Source organism: Mytilus trossulus, chromosome 3 (genome assembly GCF_036588685.1).
Source record: "Mytilus trossulus isolate FHL-02 chromosome 3, PNRI_Mtr1.1.1.hap1, whole genome shotgun sequence".
Lineage (NCBI taxonomy): Eukaryota > Metazoa > Mollusca > Bivalvia > Mytilida > Mytilidae > Mytilus > Mytilus trossulus.
In genome coordinates, this window is record NC_086375.1 from 83,192,709 (window position 1) to 83,220,173 (window position 27,465).

Below are 27,465 nucleotides of genomic sequence, written 5' to 3' on the forward strand. Positions count from 1 at the left end.
GGCAATGATAATATAGGGTTTGTAATGTAAATTTACAAAAATAAACGGAAGAGGAAGTTATCTATGAATAAAAGCCGGGGTGATGACGGACACATATCCGGACTTCTTTTTTTCCGTTTTTCTCCCAAAATAACCGAAACTGAATAATCATAAGAATGGATGACAAATGCGACTATACATGGTACCTATATGACATACAGTCACAATGATCAATCTATTGAGGAAGGAGGAGAAGCGACACCAAAAATGAGGTCTTCTCGTTTAATAGTATAGATAGATATGTAGTCCCTGCATTCTTAATTCGACTATGGTGCCGTTTGAACAATATGAGTTCTGATCGTTTAAACAGAGCAATTTTCATATAGGCAGACATAACGAGAATAAACCATAAGTGTATAAAAATGGATTTTTTATTTAAGGAATAAATTTTCTGAGTATAATGCAGAACATTTGTGTAACATTACAGAATATGTTGATAGTACCTCAGTTGTCAATATTGTTACGTCTAAATTGTTTTAATAGTATATATGTCGAACAGTGGCAATGCAATTTACAGTCAGAGAAAGCTTTATCTGGTAAAGGTGGTAACAAACTTCTTTCATATAATCTATTTAAGACCAGTTTTGAAACGAAAACTTATTGTAAAATTCCAATGCCATTTTCGCAAAGGAGTTCTTTTGCCAAATTCCGATGTGGTGTACCACCACTAAGAATAGAAACGCGAGGATTTGATTTTTTTTTTTGAAAGATCGAGTCTGTGATAGTCGTATGAATATTTTAGAAGATGAAGTCCATGTTATTTTATCGTGTCCTTTATATGACGATTTTAGAAAACAATTATTTGATAAAGCAACACATCTTAATAGTGATTTTATGTCTTTTGGGGATAAACAGAAATAAGCGTTTTTATTTACAGATAATAATATGATTCGTAGATGTGAAAAGCCTGTAATTTTATTTTAAATAATGTTTTATACTGTAAATAATGTTCTTATCAATATGTTTTATAATAGATGAATAACATTATTCTTTATTTAATGTTTTTAATGTTATAGTCTCTTATAATTCTGTACAGAATGGCCCTCTTTTTATATCTATATATTTTTACATTAAATGAAATGTTGTGATGTATTATTAAGAGATGAGACGTAACACTGGTATTAAAGAGATAATCGGAACTGGAATTACGACTATCCATGTATCCTAATATGGCGACGGCAGATATAGGGAAAATCTTTACAGTCATTTTTCTCAAATGTAGCATTTTTTGTCAATAGTTACTGAGCTGTATATATTATTAATAGTTTTAATGAAAACAGCTACATACTAGTAGTATATATCATAAAATTGGAAAGATAATCAAGCTTTTGAAAATGAGGAAAACACGAACTATGTTAAAATACAGAACACTCCAAGAACTATAAAAATACTTGGTACATATATGAAAAGTATGCTACATACATGCATGGAAGTTATTGTAGATAAAACTATTGAAGGTACTGAACAAGGAAAATTTTTATACTTGCATACTTGCCATATACTTAGTACTTTTCTATTAAATGCAAACAAAAATTAGCCTTACCTAATTGTCATGCATTTTTATGAAGCACAAAATATTTTTTTTATCATCTATAAAAAAAAACTTTGTAATTAAACCAGTTTCGACTGTCATGTTCTATGCCTTCTGAGGTAACATATAAATACACATATATAAAATATATATTTGTGGTGTTTTTTTCAGTTCGTCAAATGCACCGGTGATTATAAATATTCTCTGAGATTTTTTAAAGTGATTTTACATCATCCGTTGTTATGACATATATATAACTGAAAACTTGTGGTTTCGTCTCGTCCTTTTTCGGAAAAGTTCATTGGAAGGTACTTATGACTTATTCATAAATATTCCGTATCAACTTCACAAATAATACATGATTGTCTTAAAGTAAAGGTTTTGAGTACCGACGTTGTTTATTATCTAAATAACGTGTATCAGTATGTCCTTTTTTTTGTCTTTAATAATATCACTTTTACTGTTTAGTCTGTTTTTGGTGATATACATTTGACGTGCCTCTGTACATACACATCCCGTCACTGTTTGATTGTTCTATGTGATTTTTTTGGTATTCTTGTCTTTTATATTTGTTTATGTGCTTTCTTTGTTACACATTTGGTTGTTTTATAGTGATTAAAATTATAACACAATGTTGACTGCTGTGTCCCAATTTTTGACATTCGTACCACTAATGTCTGTTTGCTTTGTTCACAATCATTATCAATATAATGGAATTTTTATGCGACTGTCATACAAGTTAGAGGTTTGGCTAGCTATAAAACTAGGTTTATTCCACCATTTTATACATAAAAAATGTCTGTATCAAGTCAGGAATATGACAGTTGTAAGAGCTTTTGATTTTGCCATTTGATTACAGACTTTCCGTTTTGAAATTTCCTCAGACTGTTTGAATGTTTGTAGGCTTCTGGTCCAACACCATATGTTTCGTGTAGAGAGTATATTGCAAAAATCTTTTAGTGCTCCGACATGGAGTACTAAGGAAATATTATGTGTTCAACTGAATCCTTATCATTTGAAATTTCTTATATCCTCGATTACAGCAGTTAGTGATTCGAGTATGGGTAATGGTATGGAAAACTGTTTACAACAAATGTGATAAATCCATCATGGGTTGTTTTGACAAAAATACGTACAATATATACCTCCAATTTATCCTCGCATCCATACGGAGTAGTTGTACATAACATTTCTAATCCTTAAGCATATGTTGCTGTCATGGTGAACTCATTTTTCAGTTATAGGTTTTCTTTATAAAACTGACATAAAACAAATGACTAGGATGTTAATTGTATCGAATTTCGTATGCCACAACAATTCTAAAAGAGTATGTACACTCAATCCGAAATATGTCGTCATACCACTAGCGCCTGAAGTGGAAGGCTTTCCTTAAGATAATCATGGAGAAGATAACGTTCGCGTAGTTACAGTTATGACTATAATAATGTTTTTTACTGGTTTGGGGAATAATGTGGAAATATTAATAGCCCTCCAATCAACTTGGGGATGATATTTACATTGACAAACATAAAGAAAAAAATCCAGATGGAGTCTTTGTATGATACAATCAAAAACTATGGGTATGAAATATATTGCAAATATCAGTTAAAAAGATCTGTGAAAAATTACAACCGCTGGTAAAACAAATAATTACAATTAATATTCTGATAGTTCCTTAAAACGATAAGGGGATGTCTGAGTGTTACATTTGGTCAAGAATTACATGACAATTTTGTATGAAAAAACTTCAAAAGAAAATTTGTCAAATGCTGCAATTCAAATAATGAAATCAAAGCAATGAGTAAAATAAACTTCCATCGGAAGAATCGCGTTAACAAATCCAGGAAACATCGTTCTTTTCTCATCAGTTCTCTCTTTGTTTACAGCTTATCAATTAAACAAAGGACCCAATAAATTGATAAAGTTGATATATCAGATCGAAGCGGTGATGATAACTGATTTTCAAACTTAAACTAGAGTCTCTAAAGAGCCTGTGTCGCTCACCTTGGTCTATGTGCATATTAAACAAAGGACACCAATGGATTCATGACAAAATTGTATTTTGGTGATGGTGATGTGTTTGAAGTTCTTACTTTACTGAACGATTTTGCTTCTTACAAGTATATCTATCATGAACTTTGCCCATTAGTAACAGAGAACTATATTTGGTAAAAATTTACATAAATTTACCAAATTAATGAAAATTGTTAAAAATTGACTATAAAGGGCAATAACTCCTTAAGGGGTCAATTGACCATTTAGGTCATGTTGACTTATTTGTAGATCTTACTTTGCTGAACATTATTGCTGTTTACAGTTTATCGCTATCTATAATAGTATTCAAGATAACCAAAAACGGCAAAATTTCTTTACCAATTGGAGGGCAGCAACCCAACAACTAGTTGTCCAATTCATCTGAAAAATTCAGGGCAGATAGATATTGACTTGATTAACAATTTAACTTCTTGTCAGATTTGCTCTAGATGCTTTGGTTTCATAGTTATAAGCAAAAAACTGCATTTTACCCCTATGTTCTATTTTTAGCCGTGGCGGCCATCTTGGTTGAATGGCCAGGTCATCGGACACATTTTTCAAACTAGATACCCCAAAGATGATTGTGGCCTAGTAGTTTCAGTGGAGATTTTGTAAAAGATTACTTAGATTTATGAAAAATGGTTAAAAATTGACTATAAAGGGCAATAACTCCTAAACGGGTCAACTGACCATTTTGGTCATGTTGACTTATTTGTAGATCTTACTTTGCTGAACATTATTGCTGTTTACAATTTATCTCTATCTATAATAATATTCAAGATAATAACCAAAAACAGCAAAATTTCCTCAAAATTACCAATTCAGGGGCAGCAACCCAACAACCGATTGACTGATTCATCTGAAAATTTCAGGGCAGATAGTTCTTGACCTGATAAACATTTTTATCTCATGTCAGATTTCCTCAAAATGCTTTGGTTTTTGAGTTATAAGCCAAAAACTGCATTTTACCCCTATGTTCTATTTTTAGCGGTGGCGGCCATCTTGGTTGGTTGACCAGGTCACGCCACACATTTTTTAAACTAGATACCCCAAAGATGATTGTGGCCAAGTTTGGATTATTTTGGCAAAGTAGTTTCAGAGGAGAAGATTTTTGTAAAAGATTACTTTAATTTACGAAAAATGGTTAAAAATTGACTATAAAGGGCAATAACTCCTAAACGGGTCAACTGACCATTTTGGTCATGTTGACTTATTTGTAGATCTTACTTTGCTGAACATTATTGCCTTTTACAGTTTATCTCTATCTATAATAATATTCAAGGTAATAACCAAAAACAGCAAAATTTCCTCAAAATTACCAATTCAGGGGCAGCAACCCAACAACCGATTGACCGATTCATCTGAAAATTTTAGGGCAGATAGATCTTGACCTGATAAACATTTTTATCCGATGTCAGATTTCCTCAAAATGCTTTGGTTTTTGAGTTATAAGCCAAAAACTGCATTTTACCCCTTTGTTCTATTTTTAGCTGTGGCGGCCATCTTGGTTGGTTGACCAGGTCAAGCCACACATTTTTCAAACTAGATACCCCAAAGATGATTGTGGCCAAGTTTGGATTAATTTGGCCAAGTAGTTTCAGAGAAGAAGATTTTTGTAAAAGATTACTTTAATTAACGAAAAATGGTTAAAAATTGACTATAAAGGGCAATAACTCCTAAACGGGTCAACTGACCATTTTGGTCATGTAGACTTATTTGTAGATCTTACTTTGCTGAACATTATTGCTGTTTACAGTTTATCTCTAACTATAATAATATTCAAGATAATAACCAAAAACAGCAAAATTTCTTCAAAATTACCAATTCAGGGGCAGCAACCCAACAACCGATTGACCGATTCATCTGAAAATTTCAGGGCAGATAGATCTTGACCTGATAAACATTTTTACCCCATGTCAGATTTCCTCTAAATGCTTTGGTTTTTGAGTTATAAGCCAAAAACTGCATTTTACCCCTATGTTCTATTTTTAGCCGTGGCGGCCATCTTGGTTGGTTGACCGGGTCACGCCACACATTTTTTAAACTAGATACCCCAATGATGATTGTGGCCAAGTTTGGTTTGATTTGGCCCAGTAGTTTCAGAGGAGAAGATTTTTGTAAAAGTTAACGACGACGGACGACGACGACGACGGACGACGACGGACGACGACGGACGACGACGGACGACGGACGACGACGGACGACGGACGACGACGACGACGGACGACGACGGACGACGACGGACGACGACGGACGACGGACGACGGACGCCAAGTGATGAGAAAAGCTCACTTGGCCCTTCGGGCCAGGTGAGCTAAAAAAGGAAGTAAAGTGAGGTTTTGTTTCCTTTTCTCACATCGGACTCGGACTTCTCTTAAACTGAGTTTTACTGTGCATACTGTTGTGCGTTTGTTTTTTCTGCATTGGCTAGAGGTATAGGGGGAGGGTTGAGATTTAAAAAAAAACCACATGTTTAACCCCGCTGCATTTTTGCACCTGTCCTAAGTCAGGAGCCTCTTGCCTTTGTAAGTCTTGTATGATTTGTAATTTTAGTTTTTTGTGTTTAATTCGGAGTTTAGTATGACGTCCATTATCACTGAACTAGTATAATCTTTGTTAAGGGTTTTTGTTTCTAATTTTAAATATATTAGAACTAAAAATTGCATTTCGATGAATACATTTTTTATTTATTTTTTGAATCATCCACTTGCCTGAATGTTACATAGAACATTACTTAAAAGACCATTCGCATCGAAGTCATAGATCAATATTGCTTTACTGTCTGACAGTCTGTTTACAAAAGAAGATGTCATCTGTTTGGTGTCTTATTACGTATCTCTCACGTATCCGATAATCTATATTTCTCTAATTCTTCGACGATTTATCCCTTTCTGCACCCATTGTATAATTAAATAAATAATCAACGTGTGGTTCGTTTGATCTCAGTTCTTCATTGGTTAAAATCCGATTATGAAGTCGAATTTTCTTGCTTTCCTATGAATTTCCTATTGTGAAGGCATGAAAAAAAGCAACCATGCCTGATGACGTCACATAGAAAGAACACATCTTTTTGCATATCATTTGAAAAGAAGGAATAAGTTTGCCTGCATATTGTTTGAAAATCATTAGATGAATAGATTTCACCACCATATCTCGTGTAATGCGATATTTTTCCACTCTCACTGACAGTTAAATTTTAAATATTTAAAACGCTTGGCGAGCCTCACGTTTTCAAAGCGAAAACGTAACTGTCTCAAGTGGATAAATATCGTACTCGATACAGTGGTAGAATCTATATGTATACCTCACATACTATTATATGTACCTCACATATCTGATAATCTTATTCCTAAACTAAAACAACAAGACTACCAAAGAGGTTCCTGAGCGGGGAGAGACACTTAACATGATGGAGAGTTGAACTAGTTTGGCATGCCATTAAACCAGGTTTTACCCATATTTGGTTTTTTCAATAAATATCCTGTACCAATTCAAGAATATTGCAGTTGTCACCAAATAGTTTAATTCTATGTGTTTTGGCATTTGTTTTTGTTGCACTTCGGTGTTCCTGTTCATTTGTTTTCCTTTTATATGTGAATTTCACCCCCTTGATTTGGTGTGTAACCCGTATTTGTTTTCTCTTAATCGATTGAGACTTTTAAGGGCATACGATACAGTTACAGGGAAGGTAATGACGTTGCTAACGTAATTTGTTATTTTCGCGACGTCAAACTGTGACATATCGGGAAAAGATGCATTTTTCGACTGATTTTTATCATTCAAACTGATTTAATTCGAAAACGAGTTCATGGACCTCTATTTTTCAAAACGGCATTTTGTATCATTTTGAAGGGAGATTATGTGACCCTAATTTTATAAAACTGTAAATAGAGGATTTTTATTGATTTTGATAAACATGCAGTAAAAAATTACGTTTTTTCCTCATTTCATGAACATTTGATAAATATGAGTTATTTCTGAATAAAAAATTGCATATTTTTTTAGGATATTTATAAAATACAGAAATTACCGATTATTTAACACAAAACAATTTGTCTTTATCTTTTATAACAAAAAAGTTAATGTCTTTCTTTCGAAAAAGAAATTACGGCCACAAATCTAAATTTTGAGCAAATATAAAAAATTTCGACCTCATTTTACTCAAAAAGTAGCACATGAAGGTATATTTTTTATTACATATTTGATTTAATCCGGTAAAAAATAGCCTATATGCAAATTTTCACGAACTTGTAAATACAGGATCAAAACTGTATCGTATGCCCTTAAACACCAGTATACTACTGTGGTCTTTATATGATAAATTTCAGTGTCTACCGTGTAAAGCTCTCCTATTTGAAGAAGTAACAACAGTTACATACCCACCATAAATTACAACGCCGCACTAGTACATCCAAAATGACAATAAAGAATACCGGAACATAGGATATATGTTTATTATGTTACATATTTAACCCTATTATTTTAATCTGACTTATTTATAAGAGTCCAACATTCCAGAGCGTTAAAAGTTTTTATGAAGACTCGAGCACCAATATCTTGTTCAAAATAATTCTTTACGATGTATTATGTTTTTAGGGAATTATATCAAAGGAAGATAGATATTAATTGTAAAATGCAAATCCTTTATGATAAATATATTGCCCCTAGCTGTTGTACTATACTTCTACGTGCCTTGTAGTTAGTGCAGTGAGATACTACTACGGTCATGTTGAAACTGTTAATCATGAAGTCAGTTTTCTTGTTAGGATTTGTTATCAAGCTAGGCATTCTTGCTCAAAGTCAAGTGTTAAAGAAAACGTTGGTATGTATTTGCATGGAAGAATTGTCTTCTGACCTTGAGGATCCCCTCATCATTCAGAATGCCGGTGATGGAACAGAACGTTTATTTGTTGGCGAGCAAAAGGGTGTTGTACACATTTTCGATCATAATGATGTTAAGTTTAAAACACCATTCTTAAATATAGCAGATCAAGTTATGACCGGAGGCGAAAGAGGCCTACTTGGATTAGCCTTTCATCCTAATTTTTGGAAAAATCGTCGTTTCTTTGTTTACTTTTCCAGTAGAGTTAAACCTCAGAAGTCAACAGACGACCACGTTACTCGTTTATACGAATACCGTGCATCTCGACGGAATCCAGATATTGCTGATACGTCATCAGGAAGATTAATCCTGGAAGTACAACAACCATTCGATAATCACAACGGAGGAGAGGTATGTCAATCTTTTAACGTCATCTAACTATTATATGTTAGAATGAAAAATACATAATCATCATTGAATAACGAGTAGTCTCGTGTTCAATTGAGCGAACAAAAGAACATAACAGCAAAAGACTTATCAAAACTGCATGTCAAATGAAGGCACCGTAGATTATTAGTAAAAAGAAACACAAAAAACAAGACACTAAATAATGGCATAAATCACTGAGTAACACAATTCCAATCCTGATATCTATGATGAATATACTTACCTAAAAAAAACAAATGGAACCAATATTGATTAACAACCTCAGTCGAAAAAGGAAGGAATCAGAAGCCATTAAATAAGTTAAACAAAAATAGGTATCTTAACAAGCATCAGTCAGCGATATCATGGTCAAAAATGGAGATAATCGATAATTTTCATAATGTACCATAAATACTTTAATTAATGAAACCACTGTTTATTTACACATCGTCAAAAAAGTCATAGCTTTTATTTTATGTGCACATCTTTTACGCATGAATACAATAGCTTATTTTGATTAAGTAAACAATTGCTGAAGAAACCAGTTTAAAATTGGTAATCATGATGAAGAGATACAGAAAACGTAAACAAAAGAACAAAAATTACGAACTCCAAGGAAAACATAACTTTTCTAAAATCAAAATGCAAAATGAAAAGCTCAAACACATCACACGAATGGATAACAAGTAATATAATCCTGAGAAAAGATGATGGGATTTCGGTAACAACAAGTTGAATAAATCCGTTGTCATCTTTGACACAAATATTTCAAAAACACGTCTTTTCTGATATAGATAAGTTCTCATCTGAATGTCATTGTCAATTTCAAGGTGTTAAGCAGACTATACAAATTTTTGGTATCCCTTATTATGATACATGCAGTCAACATAGTTACCATTTTTTAAATCATTGAGTTGAACGACCTCATATATAACTGAAAGTGATATTCAGCCATCTTCTATTCATTTTTGCTTGAGAAACGTTTGTAAAATCTGTAGCAAAAGAAAACTGAAATAACAAAAATTTGACCTTTTTAGTATCCACATATAAATCACACCACCTAGGTATAACCACAGTAATTTTGAAGCCAGGTTTTGATTCGTTGATTATATTGAAAGATTGATGTTACATATTCGGGAAGAGGTTTAAATTTAGTTTAGTGGACCCAGCAATTGCACTTATCAAATTATTATATCAGGAAGAATGAACAAAAATCCAGTTATTTATCTTTGGTTGAAATCAAAGGATCAGAAAACCTATCTGTGATGGCTCTGAATTGCTTTGTTTGCATGTGTGAAGAATATGTTGGATTTTCGAGTAAACTAATTCCGTTATCAAGCAAAACAATATTATTTGGATATCTGTCTGCAGAAATAATAATACATTATTTGTCATGGAGTTAGTAAATTGCATATATTGGGTCTTTGAAGCTTGATTTTTCACGTGTGTATATAGCCCGCCTAAATCCTTTTGTACCAATGAGTCTCAACTTTCTCAATGTAGTCATAACCCACTCGCTAAGTGTATCTACTTCTTTTTTTGTGTTTCGTTCATTGTTCGTCAAACTCCTGGAATGAATCAAAATAAATACTTTATATCTGAAGCTCTTTGTGTTACTCGTGTAAGAACAAACCCTGTGATAAATCTTATTTGATAGGTCATGTTCAAAGACCAAAGGATCCAATGATGGTGAAAAATGCAGAATTTACAGGGATATCACATCTGTATTTGTATTTTTAAATTAAACCTGTAACGTATTTTGAGGGGCACTATCTGTCAAAGTCATGTTAAATGATTTGACTCGAATTCTCATATTTATTTAGAATCAAGATGATTTGTTGTGTGTCTCAAATTTTATTGTTTGTTTTATTTATTTATGAAAATGAATATAAGTATATTAACAAATGCATAATATTTTGTACGCCATCTTTGTTCAGCAGTTATAATTTATATTAGATCGCATGCGTCTCAACATACTTTAGTTCTGATCCGCATCATTCTGAAGAATAGAGATTATTTTTAATTATCACGTTCATTGCATATTCTATTTCATGTTTATATTTCCTTTGTAACATATGCAGCTATCTAATTTTTAAATCATTCATGGTGATATGAGTTTACATAACTATTAAAGTCATATGAAACGAGTGACAGGTGAAAAATAATGTTAATCGAATTCCTCAACTAATGCATGTATATATCATAAACTTAGTCTTCTGTGCACGATTTTATAAAAAAAAAATTACAAAAATATCGTATAATCGTCAATATTATTTGTCCCCGTTATGATTTACCAAATATGGTTGCTGAAAAATTGCCGTGTTTTAAAGCTGTTGGTTATCGATTGTCACCTTACAGTAAACAATCAACAAAAAACATGGATATTGAGCACGTGTGTAACATGTACAATCAAAAAATAATTTATTTCAATGACAGATCCATGCGTATTGCGATCACCGGATTTTTTAGAGAGGGGTCACGCTAAGGTCACTTGCATACAGAATAATTTTCGGCGAATTGCTTCCTGGAAGCAAGCAATTAATAAAAGTAAAATTCTTCTTAAAGTCAACAAATTGAAGGATTTTCTTCAACTGAAATTATCTGTACATAAGTTTTATAATGAAAATTATCCATTCAGTTATAGAAAAAAATATATGCATCTTTTTTTAATTTGCGGTTTTTAATTAGGATATAATGGTCTACTGAATCTTGCAAATAGTTAACGTCATATTCATTTGACCTGTTATGTTACATAAATGTTATGTTAAAAGTGACAAGCTGGCTAGAAAAGTCATAAATTTTTATGGTACAAACTGATGTACAATATAAGGATGTTTTGTGTTGTCATTCATTCTATGTAGTGTCCTGTTTCATTATTTATGGTCATATATGTTTGGCGTAGTTAAGTTAATGTACCATGGCATCTCCGGAATCAAAAGAAAATAATTTATTGAAAGGTTTAAAAAAGCTTGTCAGCGTCTTATTCAATTTGTATGTACTAAATAAAAAATATGACAGTTGTTATCAATAACTGTCATACAACCGAGGATGTTTAATAAGCTTAGAAAATAAGTTACATATATAAAACATTACATCCGATTTGAATTTTTATAATAAGGTTTCGATTTTTTCGGAAATTCTTTCGAATTTCGAGACATTGCGGTCAATTTGTAATAACTTTACATCGATGGTACCATAATATTTAATCTGAGGTAATTATGTATTTACCTAATAAAAAAATGATAATACGTTTCTCTATTATGTATGTTCTTGCGTGTTTTTGTCTTGCATTTCTATCACGTAGCGTTATTTTTTTAACATTGTCATCAAGCGGAAGGGATGGCATGCCATTTAACCAGGTTAAATCCACTATTTCATCTTAAAGTGTCCTGTCCAAGTCAGGAATATTGCAGTTGTTATCAAATATATCGTTTATATGTGTGTTGGCAATTGTTTTGTTGCACTTCGGTGTTCCTGTTTTTCCTTTGTTTTCTTCTTATAGTTGATGTGTTTCCCTCGGTTTTAGTTTGTAACCCGGATTTGTTTAGGATTTTTTTGCAATCGATTTATTACGCGAACATTTGAAACTCACTAATGAATTTGAATAGACATTTTCCAAGGATTTTTCCTTTTCGATTTTCGAGATTCGAACATTCACTAATAACTTAACAATTCATAATGGATTAACCATATAAAATAGAGACAACTTTTTTCAGTTGAAGTCTTTCATGCAATTATATGTATATATCTATTTAGATTACTTTTGGAAACGACGGTTACACTTATATATTTATTAAGATTATATGCGGACGGTTATATTTATATATTTAGTTAGATTATATTAAGGGATTATGGTTATCTTTATATATTTAGTTCGATTATATTAAGGGATTATAGTTTTCTTTATATATTTATTTAGATTATATTAAGGGATTATGGTTATCTTTATATATTTAGTTCGATTATATTAAGGGATTATGGTTTTCTTGATATATTTATTTAGATTATATTAAGGGATTGTGGTTATCTTTATATATTTAGTAACACTATATTAAGGGACTATGGTTTTCTTTATATATTTATTTAGATTATATTCGGAGACGATGGATATCTTTATGTATTTCTTGGTGATGGAGGTTCCGCGGGTGATCCAGAAGGAAATGCACAAAACACGTACGTCACATTGATAATTATTTTAACAATGGGAAACTTCATATCATGTTTATATAACAGTTTTAAATTCTACGTTGATATAAGTTAATTTGCTAGTACATTAGAGTAGACAATAGACATGCATCTAGGATGACAGATGTGACATCTTTTTTATATGTTAAAATAGTAATTCTTCTTCCAACTTGAAGATTATACAATTAATATATTGCACATTCATATATTATAAACAAAAAACATAAACAATTCATAAAATACATCAACATAGGCTACTCTTTACTCGTTCAATTAAGATGCAGTTAAATTTGTTTTATCATGTCTCCCATCAACAACTTTTAACGAAACAATCAATAGATTCCTTCGATAATTATATACATAGCGTTCAGTATTGATAGATTTCATGTGTGCATTTTATGAGACATCTATTATAAGGTCAAATATTTTTAAGTCTGTAGAATCATAATTAGTAATACAGGTTTGCACAAAAGATATTGTTTTAGCCTTGACCTCACTTGTACGGTTCGTTGATTCACGTCAGGTCATATTCTTTAATTATTAATATAACTCAGGATTCCCTTGTTACTTTGGAGAAGGTATTTAGATTAATATGAGACATGATTAGTAAGAAGGTATTTTTGACATTTCTGTTCCTTTAATTGTAAAGAGTCATTTTTTCCAACCTTAAGTATGTATCAAAACTTTACAGGCTATCATTACTGGGGAAAGTTCTAAGAATAGACATCGACACGATTGGCAACAGGAAGGGTTATGCCATACCGCCAGATAACCCCTTCATAAATAAACGAAACTTCAGACCAGAAATATATGCTTACGGTGTCAGAAATATTTGGAGATGTGGAAAGGAATCAGGTGAAGGTTATGTTATGTTTAATTGTAGAATTTAGAAGAAAAGAACTATCAGCGTTGTATATACCTAAACACTACTTCTCAATGAAACTCATTTATCGTTAGCTGACGTAAATACGTGTTTGATGATCAATATATTTGATTTTCAGATTCATTGTTTTAAAAAAAGTATTATCTTAAGTGTTGAATGTTTTTCTTAATATAAAAATGCATAAGGAAACAATATTAGCTAGATACTAAAGAAATAGCCCCATGCCTCTTTTTAAACAATATTACAAAAATTACATGTTTAATTTCTATTTAGAAAACCATTATTCAAAAACAACCAACTTGAAAGAAAAATCGCTTCTGATGGACTATCTGTCCCCGAGGATATCATCAGCTCAGTAGCTCATGATTAATAGCAAATCTTTGTAAATTTGCCTGTTTATAAATTTCAAATTATACAGAAACTAAGGTTTCAACTTAAGGTAAAGTTGGTATAAGATGGATTTTGCTGTTATTTTGGGATAATTTTTTGGTTATATAGCTCTTCAACAGTTATACATCATTGGCTTTAACATATTTGGCTTTGATCGATCCTTATGAAGGTAAACCCAGAAAGCGCTTCTGACGCATGCAATTTATACTTGTTGGTTTTACAGTACTGGTGCAAAAACTCTGCTGGTTGACTACAAGTCGCCGAGGGTATCATCGGCTCAGAAGTCAGTACTTCGGTACTGACATGATTGATAACACACCTTTCTTAATTTGAAATTATAAAGAAACTAAGGATTCGGCTACCTCAGGCAAGGTGTGCCTACTAAAGAAAGATTGAGCTATTATTTAATGTAATTTTTTTATTATTTAGCTTGTCAACTGTTTCGGTTTTATAAATCCTGGTCTTCAAAATATTCGGCTTCGGGCGATTCTTCTTAAGGTAAATTCATATAACCATGCAATTAAGTCAAAAACCTGTAAATCAGTGGTTGCCCATTGTTTATATGTTATATGTCTAGGTTTTTCTTGTACATAAATTAGGTCGTTAGTTTTCTCGTTTGCATTGTTTTACTTTTCGGTGTCTTTTATAGCTGACTATGCGGTATTGGCTTTGGTCATTGTTGAAGGCCGTACGGTGATCTATAGTTGTACATTTCTGTGTCATTTGTTCTCTGATGGTGTGTTGTCCCATTGACAATCATACCACATCGGATTTTTTATACATAAATTTGTAAACAATAGAATATAACTAATAATCCCCAAACAAATTATAGACATGACTATTTCTTTCACCCTTTTTTCTACTTTACATTGTTAAAAAAGGAAGCTCTATAACGATGACAGAGTAAACATGACACCTTTCAAATAAAGCAAGTAATTATATAATTGTAGTAACAATTGAAAAAATTTCACTCTTTTTTTTTGTATATATGAGAATAAACATAATGATAATATCATACTTTTTTTGTCATTCATACGATTTCCACAGTTTTAGTCTCGTACTTGAAATATATCTATTTTTCAAGGAAGATACCACGGAAGAATACTATGTGGTGATGTTGGACAAAATAAGTTCGAAGAAATTGATGTAATAAAGAAGGGAGCTAACTACGGATGGAAAGGTCGTGAAGGATTTGATTGTTATGATAATATAACGTGTGGGAAAACTGGTCAGTTGTTTAATTATGTATTTGAAGTCTCTTTATCTCCAATATTAAATACATTTTTTCAAAAAAAAAAAAAAAAAGGTTTGAAATTAATCAAATTATCACAAATTATTCCTATATAAACTTAATCTGTTAACTCATAACAGTGACAATTTAACTGTGTGTTTTGTTTATACAATCACACATGTCAATGCACTTGACTATTGGAACATGTGATGAATGTATCTTAGATGACTCTAATAATTTCGACAAACCTGGTCTTAATGTATAAAGTAAAATCACAAATAATACTGAACTCCGAAGACAATACAAAACGAAAAGTCCCTAACTAAATGGCTAAATCAGAAGTTCAAACACATCAAATAGATGGACAACAACTGTCATATTCCTGATTTGGTACAGGAATTTTCTTATGTAGAATAATAAACATAAATTCCTATAAATTGTTTCAAACTCCCTATATATTAAAGGCTAATTTTGAACCAACTTGTTAATGCCGCTGCTGATGGTGACTTCGTATGTAAGGGTATCACCAGCCAAATTGTCAGTTTTTTTGTGGTGACGTGAATAATCATTTATATGGTCAACATTATAAAGTAGCTTTGAAATTACGATTATTCAAAATCATTAAGGAGGATCTACACACAAAACCGATTAGATTGACTTAATTTGGCGACACCTTCTTGAATTTTGTGTCTTAAATGCTCTTTAAATGAGTACTCTATTTGGCAGTTTGTTTGTTTTTTCGAATATCACTGAGGAGTTTTATGTAGAAGAAACGTCCATTCGGCTTAAACATTTCAATCACTGCATAAGTGATGCGTGTATTGTGTTTGTTTATCGTAATTCAAGAAGCTCAATACTTTTTAAAATACTTGATTGAAAGAAAGAAAAAAATATTCATAATATAAAGTTTATAATTTGGTACGCCAGACGCCGAGTTTGTCTTTTAGAGACCCAATATTAGAATTCGAATCAAAGTAGTTGAGAGACCATAACATCAACAAAGTTAAAGAGCATCAATAACTAACATTTCGAAGTCCCGCAAAACTGTAAATAGATATAGGAAGATGTAATGTGAGTGCCAATGAGACAACTCTCCATCCAAATAACAATTTAAAAAGTAAACAATTATAGGTTAAAGTAAAAGACTGTATATGCTCGTTGGAAGAAAAAAATATTTGTGTTTCGAATAATTCAACATTTTATAAATAGTGTATTTAGTGATAATTCATGTCGCTGCAAAAGTGTTGACCACGTTTCTTGTGATACTTTCTATCTAAAATTTTATAAATGAAATTGCAATATATATTTGTATTGCTAAGTTCTTAGTGTTATATTGTTTGAACAAATCTTATAAGGTGCATTATCTGGACTCTGTAAAATTCAAATTCTATTACGTTTCGAAAACTCCAGGATTCTGTTATAACAAAAATACAGAGTTTGAGTCATAAATGGTATTTTCTTCTAATTTTGTTTACATGGCACATTAACATTCATTTTTTAATTGGTTTTTGATTCATTTGTTATTTTGTTTATAAGCATCGAATATGGTTAAATTTAATAAGTTTCTGATTTAGGACCGGAAGTGAAACCTGTATTTGCTTACTCGCATGACATCGGAATTGCAGTTATTGGTGGACAGTTTTATAGCGGATGTCTAAACCCAAGACTAAGTGATTTTTATATATTCGGTGACCTCAATGGGTGAGTCTTGTTAATACACTCACCTGGTTTCCAGTATTAAATGTAATAGTTCATTAAAATTCCATTTATTATATAGCATAGTTAAAGTTAATAGATTATATAATATGACCAGGTCATGTTTTCTCATTTATGTTTCCAAAAGGTTATATATATTTTTTTTCTTCTTACAAAAAATAAGATAGTTTGTTAATCTAGTTGTCTCGTCAATTACAATCAAATTCCGGTATATATTTTAAGTCGTGACTTATTTTGCAATACCCCTGTCACAGTTGTTTATACATGCATATGTGCCATGGGAAAGAATGATTCTCTTATGGTTGGGGCCTGTTATCTATTTCTCGCATGAATAGATAATTCTCGTATCACACTGTCCGGAGTGTGATACGAAAAAGTGATACGAAAAATGCGTTAATTTGATTGGCCAACGAAACCTCCTGAAACGATATTGCGGCATTTTCATTGGCTATTCTTTAGGTCAGTTAAAGGTCACAATGATGTACATTTCCTCCATTGCAACGGAGATAAGCGATTTCTTCAATAATATAGAAAATACGCACACTTTTCACCTTATTATATATTCTTATTCAAATATTATTACATTCTGAAGCGTACAAAATGTTTAAAAAAGTCTTATGTTGAAGATTGACGACGAACAGGACATATGACGTCACAATGCAGTTATGTTCAAGCGACTGGGTCGACGTTTCGCGGATTTTTTTTATTAAGCACAAAAATCATGTTTACCATAAGAGAAATAGGTTTCACAACTCGGGAGAATTAGATATCGTTTGATATCAACTCTCTTTATTTAATTTAAATAGTAATAACAAACTCGCCACAGGCTCGTTTATTATTATATTGAAATTAAATAACTCGAGTTGATATCAAGCGATATCTAATTCTCACTCGTTATGAAACCTATAAATACATTTTTTGAATTGTTTAAAATTAGTCATATCGGGGATTTGTATAGCTTGATAGTGGTTGCGCTTGGTGTTGAAGGCCGACAATGCATTTACAGCATTCTTTTATCTCTATAAAATGTTACGGTAAATAATCATCTCTATTGTTCTGTTTGGACATTTATTTTGTTTTGCATATTTTAAATAAATATTTGAGATTTGAATTTCGGTAATCTATTCTTGTCTGTTATACATGTTATATGACAGTCATTATCAATAAAATCGTTAAATCAGGACAAAAGATATATATCTGATTTCTCTGTCCAGGACCGCACAAATTCGCGTTGTTCTTTTAATGGCGGTCGTTTCTTAATTTTGTTTTGCTATATTTTTGTGTTGGTTATTTATTTCGTTTTGGTTCTATCTGTATGTTTTTAAATGTTTTATTTTCTAAAATCTATCATACATAAAGAATTTTTCACATATCGCCATATTTTACAATTATAGAATACCTGTTTGCTAATATCGATTCGGTTATATAGAATGTTAAGGCAAATGTGATCATCTGCTTTAGCTTTAAGTCATATTTTTTGTATGAACCTTCATCAGTAAAAATATAAGCAGGATAAGTCATCTGATTTGTCCATTGAATACTTATTATTAATATTGTTCACAACAAACAGATAAAAACTTGTATGCACTAAATGATGTCATATTTCTTTTAGAAAGATACATAACATATTTATGACTGATTTTGCAGACGATTGTTCCGTCTTTATGAGAAACCCAGAATACAGAAATGGAGTGGACGTGAATTACGACTTTGTGATTCAAGCATGTGTACTCCACCTCTTAATAATACATATGCACAAAGTATTACATCTTTTGGGATTGATGAATCAGGTACATATCAGATAATTAACTCTTTTCACATCATGCCGAAAGAAAAACCATTTTACATGAAGAAAGAAATAATATTAGATGATGTTTTAAAAGAGTTGCCTGTTTTCCCTTGAATTTCAATTTGCATTTGAATTGTTTTACACTGGTCATTTTAGGGTCCTGTATATCTTGCTGTTTGGTGTTAGCCAATGTCCGTGTTGACGGCCGTACTTTAACACCCATAATTCTTCACTTTTTATACATTGTGACTTGGTTGGAAAGTGGCACTTATACAACATCTTCTTACTAACATTTGCTCGGGAATTGGCACATTTTTCTATCTGCTTCTGCGATGATTTTTAATAATCAAGTGAAACATTAGTTAGACAAGTATTCAATTACATAGAATAACTGCTCCTACGTTACTTACAGGAAAACCCTCGGGATGCCTGTAGAGTAGTATTTCTAACTACACGAAACAGATCAAAAAAAATTCTCATTTTTATAGCATTATGTAAATAAAATTTATAATTTAAAATCAATGTTGTTTTAGGAGAAGTATACATGGTGTCAAAAGATGACACGAATCGAGGAAACCTTTATAGAATTGTTGATCCTGTGAGGTAAGAATTATATTGTTGAATATATGCGTACATATGTCCCATGTGTTACAAGTATAATCTAAATGAGTAAAACAATTGCTTTTTCGAAAGGTTTCAGCATTCCAGTGCATATTGCCTATCAAATGATATCAAGTTAGGGAAACAGCCTGATTACACAAAACGCATAAAATTCCAGTCTTTAGAATAAACATTGTAACATGGTTAAGATACCCAATACTTGGCCTACACATTTTAAGCAGCTTAAACACGCAACATCAATCGCAACTTCAATTGTTTCGAAAGTCAAGAATATATTGCTTTAATAATAATTAAGTGTGTGTCTGAAAAAAAACAAATAGCTCATTTAAATCTGAGGAACCGTCATCCAGACATGTATTATTTTCAACAGAATGTTGAACAAATATGTACTAGTATGCCTGTTAGTTTAGTAACTTCACTTCAACCTGAAGTGACTGAGAGAAGTGTAATTAATCATCATTTGTTTTTAAATACCTTGTTATACTTTGAATATTATCTGTATTTTTCACGTTTCTCTTTATTATTTTCCAGAAGATATACTTAATAAATAGAACGGATCGACTGAGATCGTTCTGAGTCATATTCTTTAGTTTCAATTCCTTCTGTATATATGAAGATGTGCTTTTTCTTCCTCAATTCACTGATTCATTTCACAAGCACGACCGTATTTACGGTTTATTTTTTACAAAAAAAACAGAAATTTATTTTTATTATTTTTTTCTACGATTGCCATGAGCAGATAACTCAGATATAAGGGGAGATAACTCAGATAAAGTAATTCGTTTAATAGAATGTGTTGCGAATTTACCTATTTTAAAATATGCACATGGAAAAAAGTATTGCAACACCTCGATTTTTTTAAACTTGAAAAATCAGTCTCATATTTTGGATGGAATATGATAAAATATTTGTAAAATAATATTGAAAAGTAGTTAATGATAACATTGGCTTTAAAACGAACAAAAAATGTATGAAAGTTTTATCTAACCAAATTTTTATAACAAAATGAAGTATTTTTTGGACAAAAAAATGCATTTTACAACTTTAACTGTTGTCGAACTTTGCAATGTCAGACATTTCAAAATTATTCTTTATATGATTGTTCACATCATGGTTGATCGTTATACGCCAAAGAATTAGTACTTTGTGCGCAGCCTCCATTCAAACGGATAACCGCATCTTAACGTCTTCTGATTCCTGCCATAAGTCGACTAATTTGTTGCTAAGCTAGCAATTCCATTCTTGACGAAGGGTATTGTTTATTTCATGACTTGTTTGAACTGGGGTGTCCTTTCATGCACTTTACTCCAAATAGTGTCCCGTATATGCTCGATATGGTTCAAATTCGGGCTACGATTAGGCCAAGGAACATAAACCGAATTCCATTGAAACAATGGATCTCCCTCCTCGACGCTAATTTCCAACTTTGGCGAGCTCTGCACAATATTGGATACGGGCATCTGTGTGCATATTCGTAGGAAAGGTCCCCGAAATGGTATTTTCAGAAGATAACCAGTAGCGATGAGCCGATCTCGAACAGTTTTTGTATAAAGGCTCAGCCGTCTCTTTTGAGAATTGTATTGTTTGCAATGGGTTTCCTTCTGAACAACCTTCATTATGCTTTATTTTCCCTAGCAGTTGTTATAGGGGGTCTGCTTGACCTCGGAAGGTCTTCAACATCGTTTCTTGCCTGATTTTTATTCTCAAAACGACTTATAGTGGAATGGTGATGACCAATAATACGTGCAATTAGATCAGCGACATACCTGCTTCCCGCAGGCTGGATATCTGCCATCTTGCTGCAGTTATGAGTTGTGGATGACCAATTACAAGGTGTCAATAACATAAATTTATAAACTTGGTTATTTTAAGTGTTGAAAACAATGAGGATAAAACAGCTGTTTTAGTGTTTACGAGTACAGTAGCTGCATGTGCAGATAAGAACTGATAGAGTCGATATTTATTGATTAAACTCAGGTGATATTTAAATAATGTTAAACTAGTTCTATTTCAACAAATTATTTAACAAAAAAATTAAAAGTGTTTTTTAATTTGAATTTCAATTTGGTGTTGCAATACATATTTCCATGTATATATATGGTAAACGAGTCCAGTGACCCCATTATTTCTTTTTCTTATTATAAGGGCTACATGTATCTTATCATATTTTATCTTAAAACTCTATATTTTAGTCTACATAAGACTCATCAGTGACGCTCATATCAAAATAGTTATAACACAAAATAAGTACAAAGTTGAGGAGCATTGAGGATCCAAAATTCATACACTCAACTCTTCAAGTTCGGTTGTCCATGTATAATCTATAAAAAAAATAATTGACAATTTTGCAAAAACTATATAGTGAAAGAAAAAAAGCCCGCTGACCCATACTTTTCATCTTATTTTTGAAACTATTTAAACTACATTTTGATAAATTATTAAAAAAGTCTATGGATTTAAATCTAATCATAGTCATTTTGTACCATAATCATTTCTAGACTTTTTAAAACACACTGTTGACTGCTATACCCCTATTTTTGACAATTTTACCTGTTATGTCTGTTGTTTTTTTCACACATCGATGTCATTATAATGGACATTTTTGCGTATGTCATACAAATGGCAGGTTAAGCTAGCTATAAAACCAGGTGTAATTCCAAATTTTCTACAAAAGAAAATGTTTGTACCAAGTTAGGAATATGACAGTTGTTATTCATTCGTTTGATGTGTTTGAGCTTTTGATTTTGCCATTTTATTAAGGACTTCTCGTTTTGGGTTTTCCTCGGAGTTCAGTATGTTTGTCATTTTACTTGGCCTGTAATATTAAACAGCACAAATCATCAGATAGCTAAATTAATCCTTACAAATTTTTTTTCAGTAATGGCAACCCCAGACGGTGCAGAGCAGCGAGATCACTGTACATGAAACAGAGACATCTGCAAGAAGGTTAATACTTTAACTTAGATTCCGAAGAGAGCAGTACAATGAAGTTACAATTTAAAATGAAATATAAGTAATAAATGTTGAAATGAATAAAACAAATGTGTAAGCCTGTAATAAGAAAAAATCTTCAAACGTTAGAGAAATGTCTGTTTAGCACTCAATAGTTCTTCAATATACCTGTAAGGTTCGTTAATAACTCATCACTTTTATCTTATTTAGTACTATGTATGTAGTACAATAATAAAATTGTCAGAAAAAGAACCTTTCTACTTAAATGGTGAAATAAGTATGAAGCCTGGTAAAGTTTTAAATGCATATAAACACGTTCAAAAAAGTATGTGAAAACAAAAAACACAATAGTTCAGATGCTTTGTCTCGCTTTTGAACATTTATTTTAGGTTTTTGTTCTATCTTAACAATGTGACACTGACAAACTTTTGTTAACAGGTCATTGAAAAATTGAAATTGACATTGACTTCTCATACATATTCATCAATAAAAGCATAGCAAAAATAATACATCATAAGATTTAAAAGTTTTATTTCGGAATAGATACATAGAAGTAAATAGTTCTGATAAGTAAGAGACGATTTAACATAAATCATCAAAACTAGAAAAGGACGTAAATCAAAATGTGACACAACTAAAGTCATCCGTTCATAGACATGTTCTAGAGAATAGTTTCTATTACATCATGATTGATTACAAAGCGGTTTTGTAGCTATCGAAAATTTTATAAGCTCCTGAGGTAATACAAAACTTTCTATTCGACAGAGTATAAAAATATTAAGATTAGACCGTTGGTTTTATCGTTTGAATGGTTTTACACTAGTATTTTTTTAGGCCCGTTATAGCTTAAATGAGAGACGAAAGATACCAAAGGGACAGTCAAACTCATAAATCCAAAACCAAGTTCGGTGTGAGCATATGTACCGTGTTGAAGACCGTACATTGACCTATAATGGTTTACTTTTATTAATTTTGACTTTGATGGAGAGTTGTCTCATCGGTTTTCACGCATCTTCCTATTTCTAAGAAAGTCATTGGCTGCTAAAAAAAGGTCGAATGAATAATGTGTTATTAAACGGCTTGAAAGAAAGAACTTTTGATAAGATCAGGGAGGTATTAGAAAGTTATGGAAAGGAAAATGTACGATTTGATTCATTGGTGTCCCTTAGTAAAGATGTTTAAAAGTATCTCTAATTCTCAAAATGAGATGATTATTGTATGTACTATAATATAACAGTATTTTTCTGATTAGAAATTAACCCTTTAGACAGCAAATTATATAAAACAGCTAAAAGATGTAAATTGTTAATCATTTGGTTTATTTAGAAATTAAGCAGTAGCCCATCCAATATTTGACCAGTAGGTGTTTTCGTGATCATCTTTTCAATGGCAAAAAAATCATTCTGTTTTATATTAATTAAGCAATTCTATTCCTTCAATTGGCCTAGTTTATTACAACAAATCTGACAAATCTCGCTTATGACATCCCTTTTAAGAATCACAGTCAAATTGTTTATCACGGGTTTGACTAAAATTTTCATTTTTGATACGTACAAAACTGATTATCATCCGAATTTCTATGATGCGGACACACAATTCTTCTTGTCTTCAAATTAGCATGGAATTGTATCTGCATTGTGATCTTTTGTCGATAATTCGCTTTGAATGAAGGAATAACTAGACACAATCGCCTAAAATAGTAAAAAGTTGACAAACGCAAACACTTACTCAACAGTCAAGGGTCACTATAATATTCAAGAGACAAATGCATCAAAGAGATTAACTGCAGGTTCGCAATAGCCTCTACAGTCATATATTTTGTAACATATTTGCAAACTACTGCAATATGTTTCATGTAATTATCATTAATTTATACATTTTAGAATACTACTATAATGACTATGGAAGTAAGTATATACTAGTATGATCTCTGAATCTTTGTTTGATAAGCACAAGACAACAATGTGCACACATTTGAAAACACTCAGAAAATATTCTTTCAAAAACTTAAGATTGATTTTTACAAAAACTATAATTTTTGAATAAAAGTTATTAGTTTTAAATTCGTTGTTTGTTAAGTGGTTCTGTTATTCATTTACGAATTATATGGATAAAAGTGATTTTAAAATTTAAATTATGCGTTTCTTTCTTTTATAAAATGATCGCCAAACGCTTTGATACTCATTTATGGATTGGAATAATAGTGGGCTTAGGGTTGACCCCCAAGACGTCTATGCATCATAGTACAAATATATATGTTTTGATTTGCTTTCTGCAAAGTGTATTTTTATCATGGTATGTTTTGATAGCCGATATTTATATTTATTGAGGTTATAACGCTTGTATTAAAGTTACTTAATTGTTTCTTTTGCTTTAAAATTAGGAAGCAGTGATTGCCAGTTGGTCATCTCTCAACCAGAGAAAAACGTGCTCAGCGTCTTAACTTTGTTATTGCATGACAAAAGAGACAAAAGATATAGAAAGGAATATTCAAATTCATATGTCAGAAACAAACTGACAATAACATGGCAAACAGCGAAACATGATTAACGTCAAATAACATTATACAAAACACAACATAGAAATAAAAAGACTAAGTAACCCGAACTCTGACAAAAACGGAATAGACCTCATGTGTTCTGGAAGGGTAAAATCATCCTGCTCCACAAGAAGTAGATATTTATTCATAATATGCAGGCATTTGATTAGACATTACTCTATGTTTTTATATTTTTTGTTTTACAGAATAACAGTTGTACATGTAATTGACTAATGTGTAAATTAAACACACACTTGCTGGATAAAGTGAGGAAACTTTTAATGTGAAAACATATAGTTTCTTCGCTCACAGAAAATTGACTTTTGTTTTTTGTACAAGGAAGAAAATATAGCTTAGCATGACCTTATTTATTATTTTGTTATTGATAATATTTCATATAAATATTTATTGATTGAGTATATTCTATAATATTAAATCTTAATGAAATGACAAAATAAACTATCAACTAATTGTTGTACTGATTGTCTTAACTAGTTCCAAAATCAGGCATTACATTCTTGTAACAAAGATAATCTGCAGAAAAGAAGAAGTTTTTCAAAGCATACCTTTTAGAAATTTACCCAGAAAATAAGCGGTATACGAGAGAAAAAAAATCAGAAACTGCATATCTGTTAATTCCGTAATGCTTTTATGTTATTGTTTTAGTATAATTTTGAAAATACTTTGAACGACAAAATTCATTTATATCTCTTCCTGTGTGACATTTACATTCTGGCGTCAAACTCGCGACTTTACACTAGAGTTGTTGTGAACCTTACCAGACAGTCACATGACTTAAATTCATATATTTCAATCCTTAATGGGTTGATTAAAACAAAATATATATAAATAAGTAATGAAAATAGTTGTTTAATTTAATAGATGCGTTTTTGTACTTTCTTGTAAATTATTTGTTTGATTTGTTTGATTTGTGATTGTAATACAGTGATGACTGATGTACCCATGATTTGAGATTGTAATACAGTGATGACTGATGTACCCATGATTTGAGATTGTAATACAGTGATGACTGATGTACCCATGATTTGAGATTGTAATACAGTGATGACTGATGTACCCATAATTTGAGATTGTAATACAGTGATGACTGATGTACCCATGATTTGAGATTGTAATACAGTGATGACTGATGTACCCATGATTTGAGATTGTAATACAGTGATGACTGATGTACCCATAATTTGACAATTTTACGTGTTATGTCTGTTTTGTTCACGCATCGTTGTAAATATAATGGAATTTGATGATACTATCGTTTTGATTATGCTGTTATTACATTTCCACACAATCTTATCAAACAAAAAGCAATCCTATTTCAATCAAATTATCATTTGTATTTGCTACAACTCATGTTTATTATTAGAAAGGTAGATTTGCTAGATAAACTTACTGAAGGTGTTCATTTTCTTCTTGATAATATAATGTACGTTCCGTCAATAACGTTTTTAGTCAAGTTGTAAGTATTAATTTGGAACCATTTGCGCCCTTTTAATGTCAGACTTGTCATTGTACTATAATGAATCACAGTCTATGACCAAATTCAGTAAAAACCTATATAATTTGGATTTAATTGATAAATTCAACAACACTTACCGTTATCTTGATGCTAACGTTTTTTCGTTAAAAAGAATCAAGAATTTTCTAAATATATTGCTAAAATTTACATATAGAAACTTACTTTGTACAAATCAAATATAAAAGATAATAACTATCCTTACCTAGATATCGATATTTCAGTTTTACATGGGGGAGGGGGGAATTAAGACTAAAATTTACGGCATAGGAGACGATTCCTCGTTCCCTAATGTTAATTTTCCTTTTTTGGTCGGTGATGTTTCTTTTGCATCATCTTACAGTGTTCTATATCCCAACTTGTTCACTTAGCATGTGTCTGTTGGGACGTTTTAGATTTCAAAGAGCGTAATATATGTATTATTAGTAAATTATTTATTCAGTGATTTCGTAACACAAATAACTTCAAATCTTTATTAAATTCTTCAATATTTAAAATATATAGTTTTCAAGGTTGGCTCAGACGGGAAAGCACGGAAATGTAGAAACAAATCCTTTAAATAAACTTCTTCTAAAAGGTTATAAATTGAACACTGTACTGAGATCTTTGAATATTGTTTTTATTGGTATCAATTTTGATTGTGTTATCAGAATTTCAAAATCAAACGTAATATCATTTAATACTCATATTTACATCCATGGCTCTACAATCTGTCGATACCATCATAGATTTGCAAAAGGTATGTATTTCTCTGACTGTTAATGACATCTTTA

The 27,465-nt window shown here is 31.4% G+C and overlaps 1 protein-coding gene across 1 annotated transcript; it reads left to right on the forward strand.

Moving 5' to 3' along the window:
• The first annotated feature begins 8,266 nt into the window (after positions 1-8,266).
• LOC134709781 (HHIP-like protein 2) lies at positions 8,267-26,380 on the forward strand. Its single transcript, XM_063569925.1, has 10 exons — positions 8,267-8,837; positions 12,940-13,025; positions 13,729-13,892; positions 15,395-15,538; positions 17,116-17,242; positions 18,905-19,047; positions 19,580-19,649; positions 22,546-22,613; positions 24,503-24,526; positions 25,365-26,380. Exons 1-10 carry the CDS (start codon positions 8,331-8,333, stop codon positions 25,367-25,369), a joined length of 1,338 nt encoding a protein of 445 aa, XP_063425995.1. The 5' UTR covers positions 8,267-8,330; the 3' UTR covers positions 25,370-26,380.
• Positions 26,381-27,465: the final 1,085 nt, after the last annotated feature.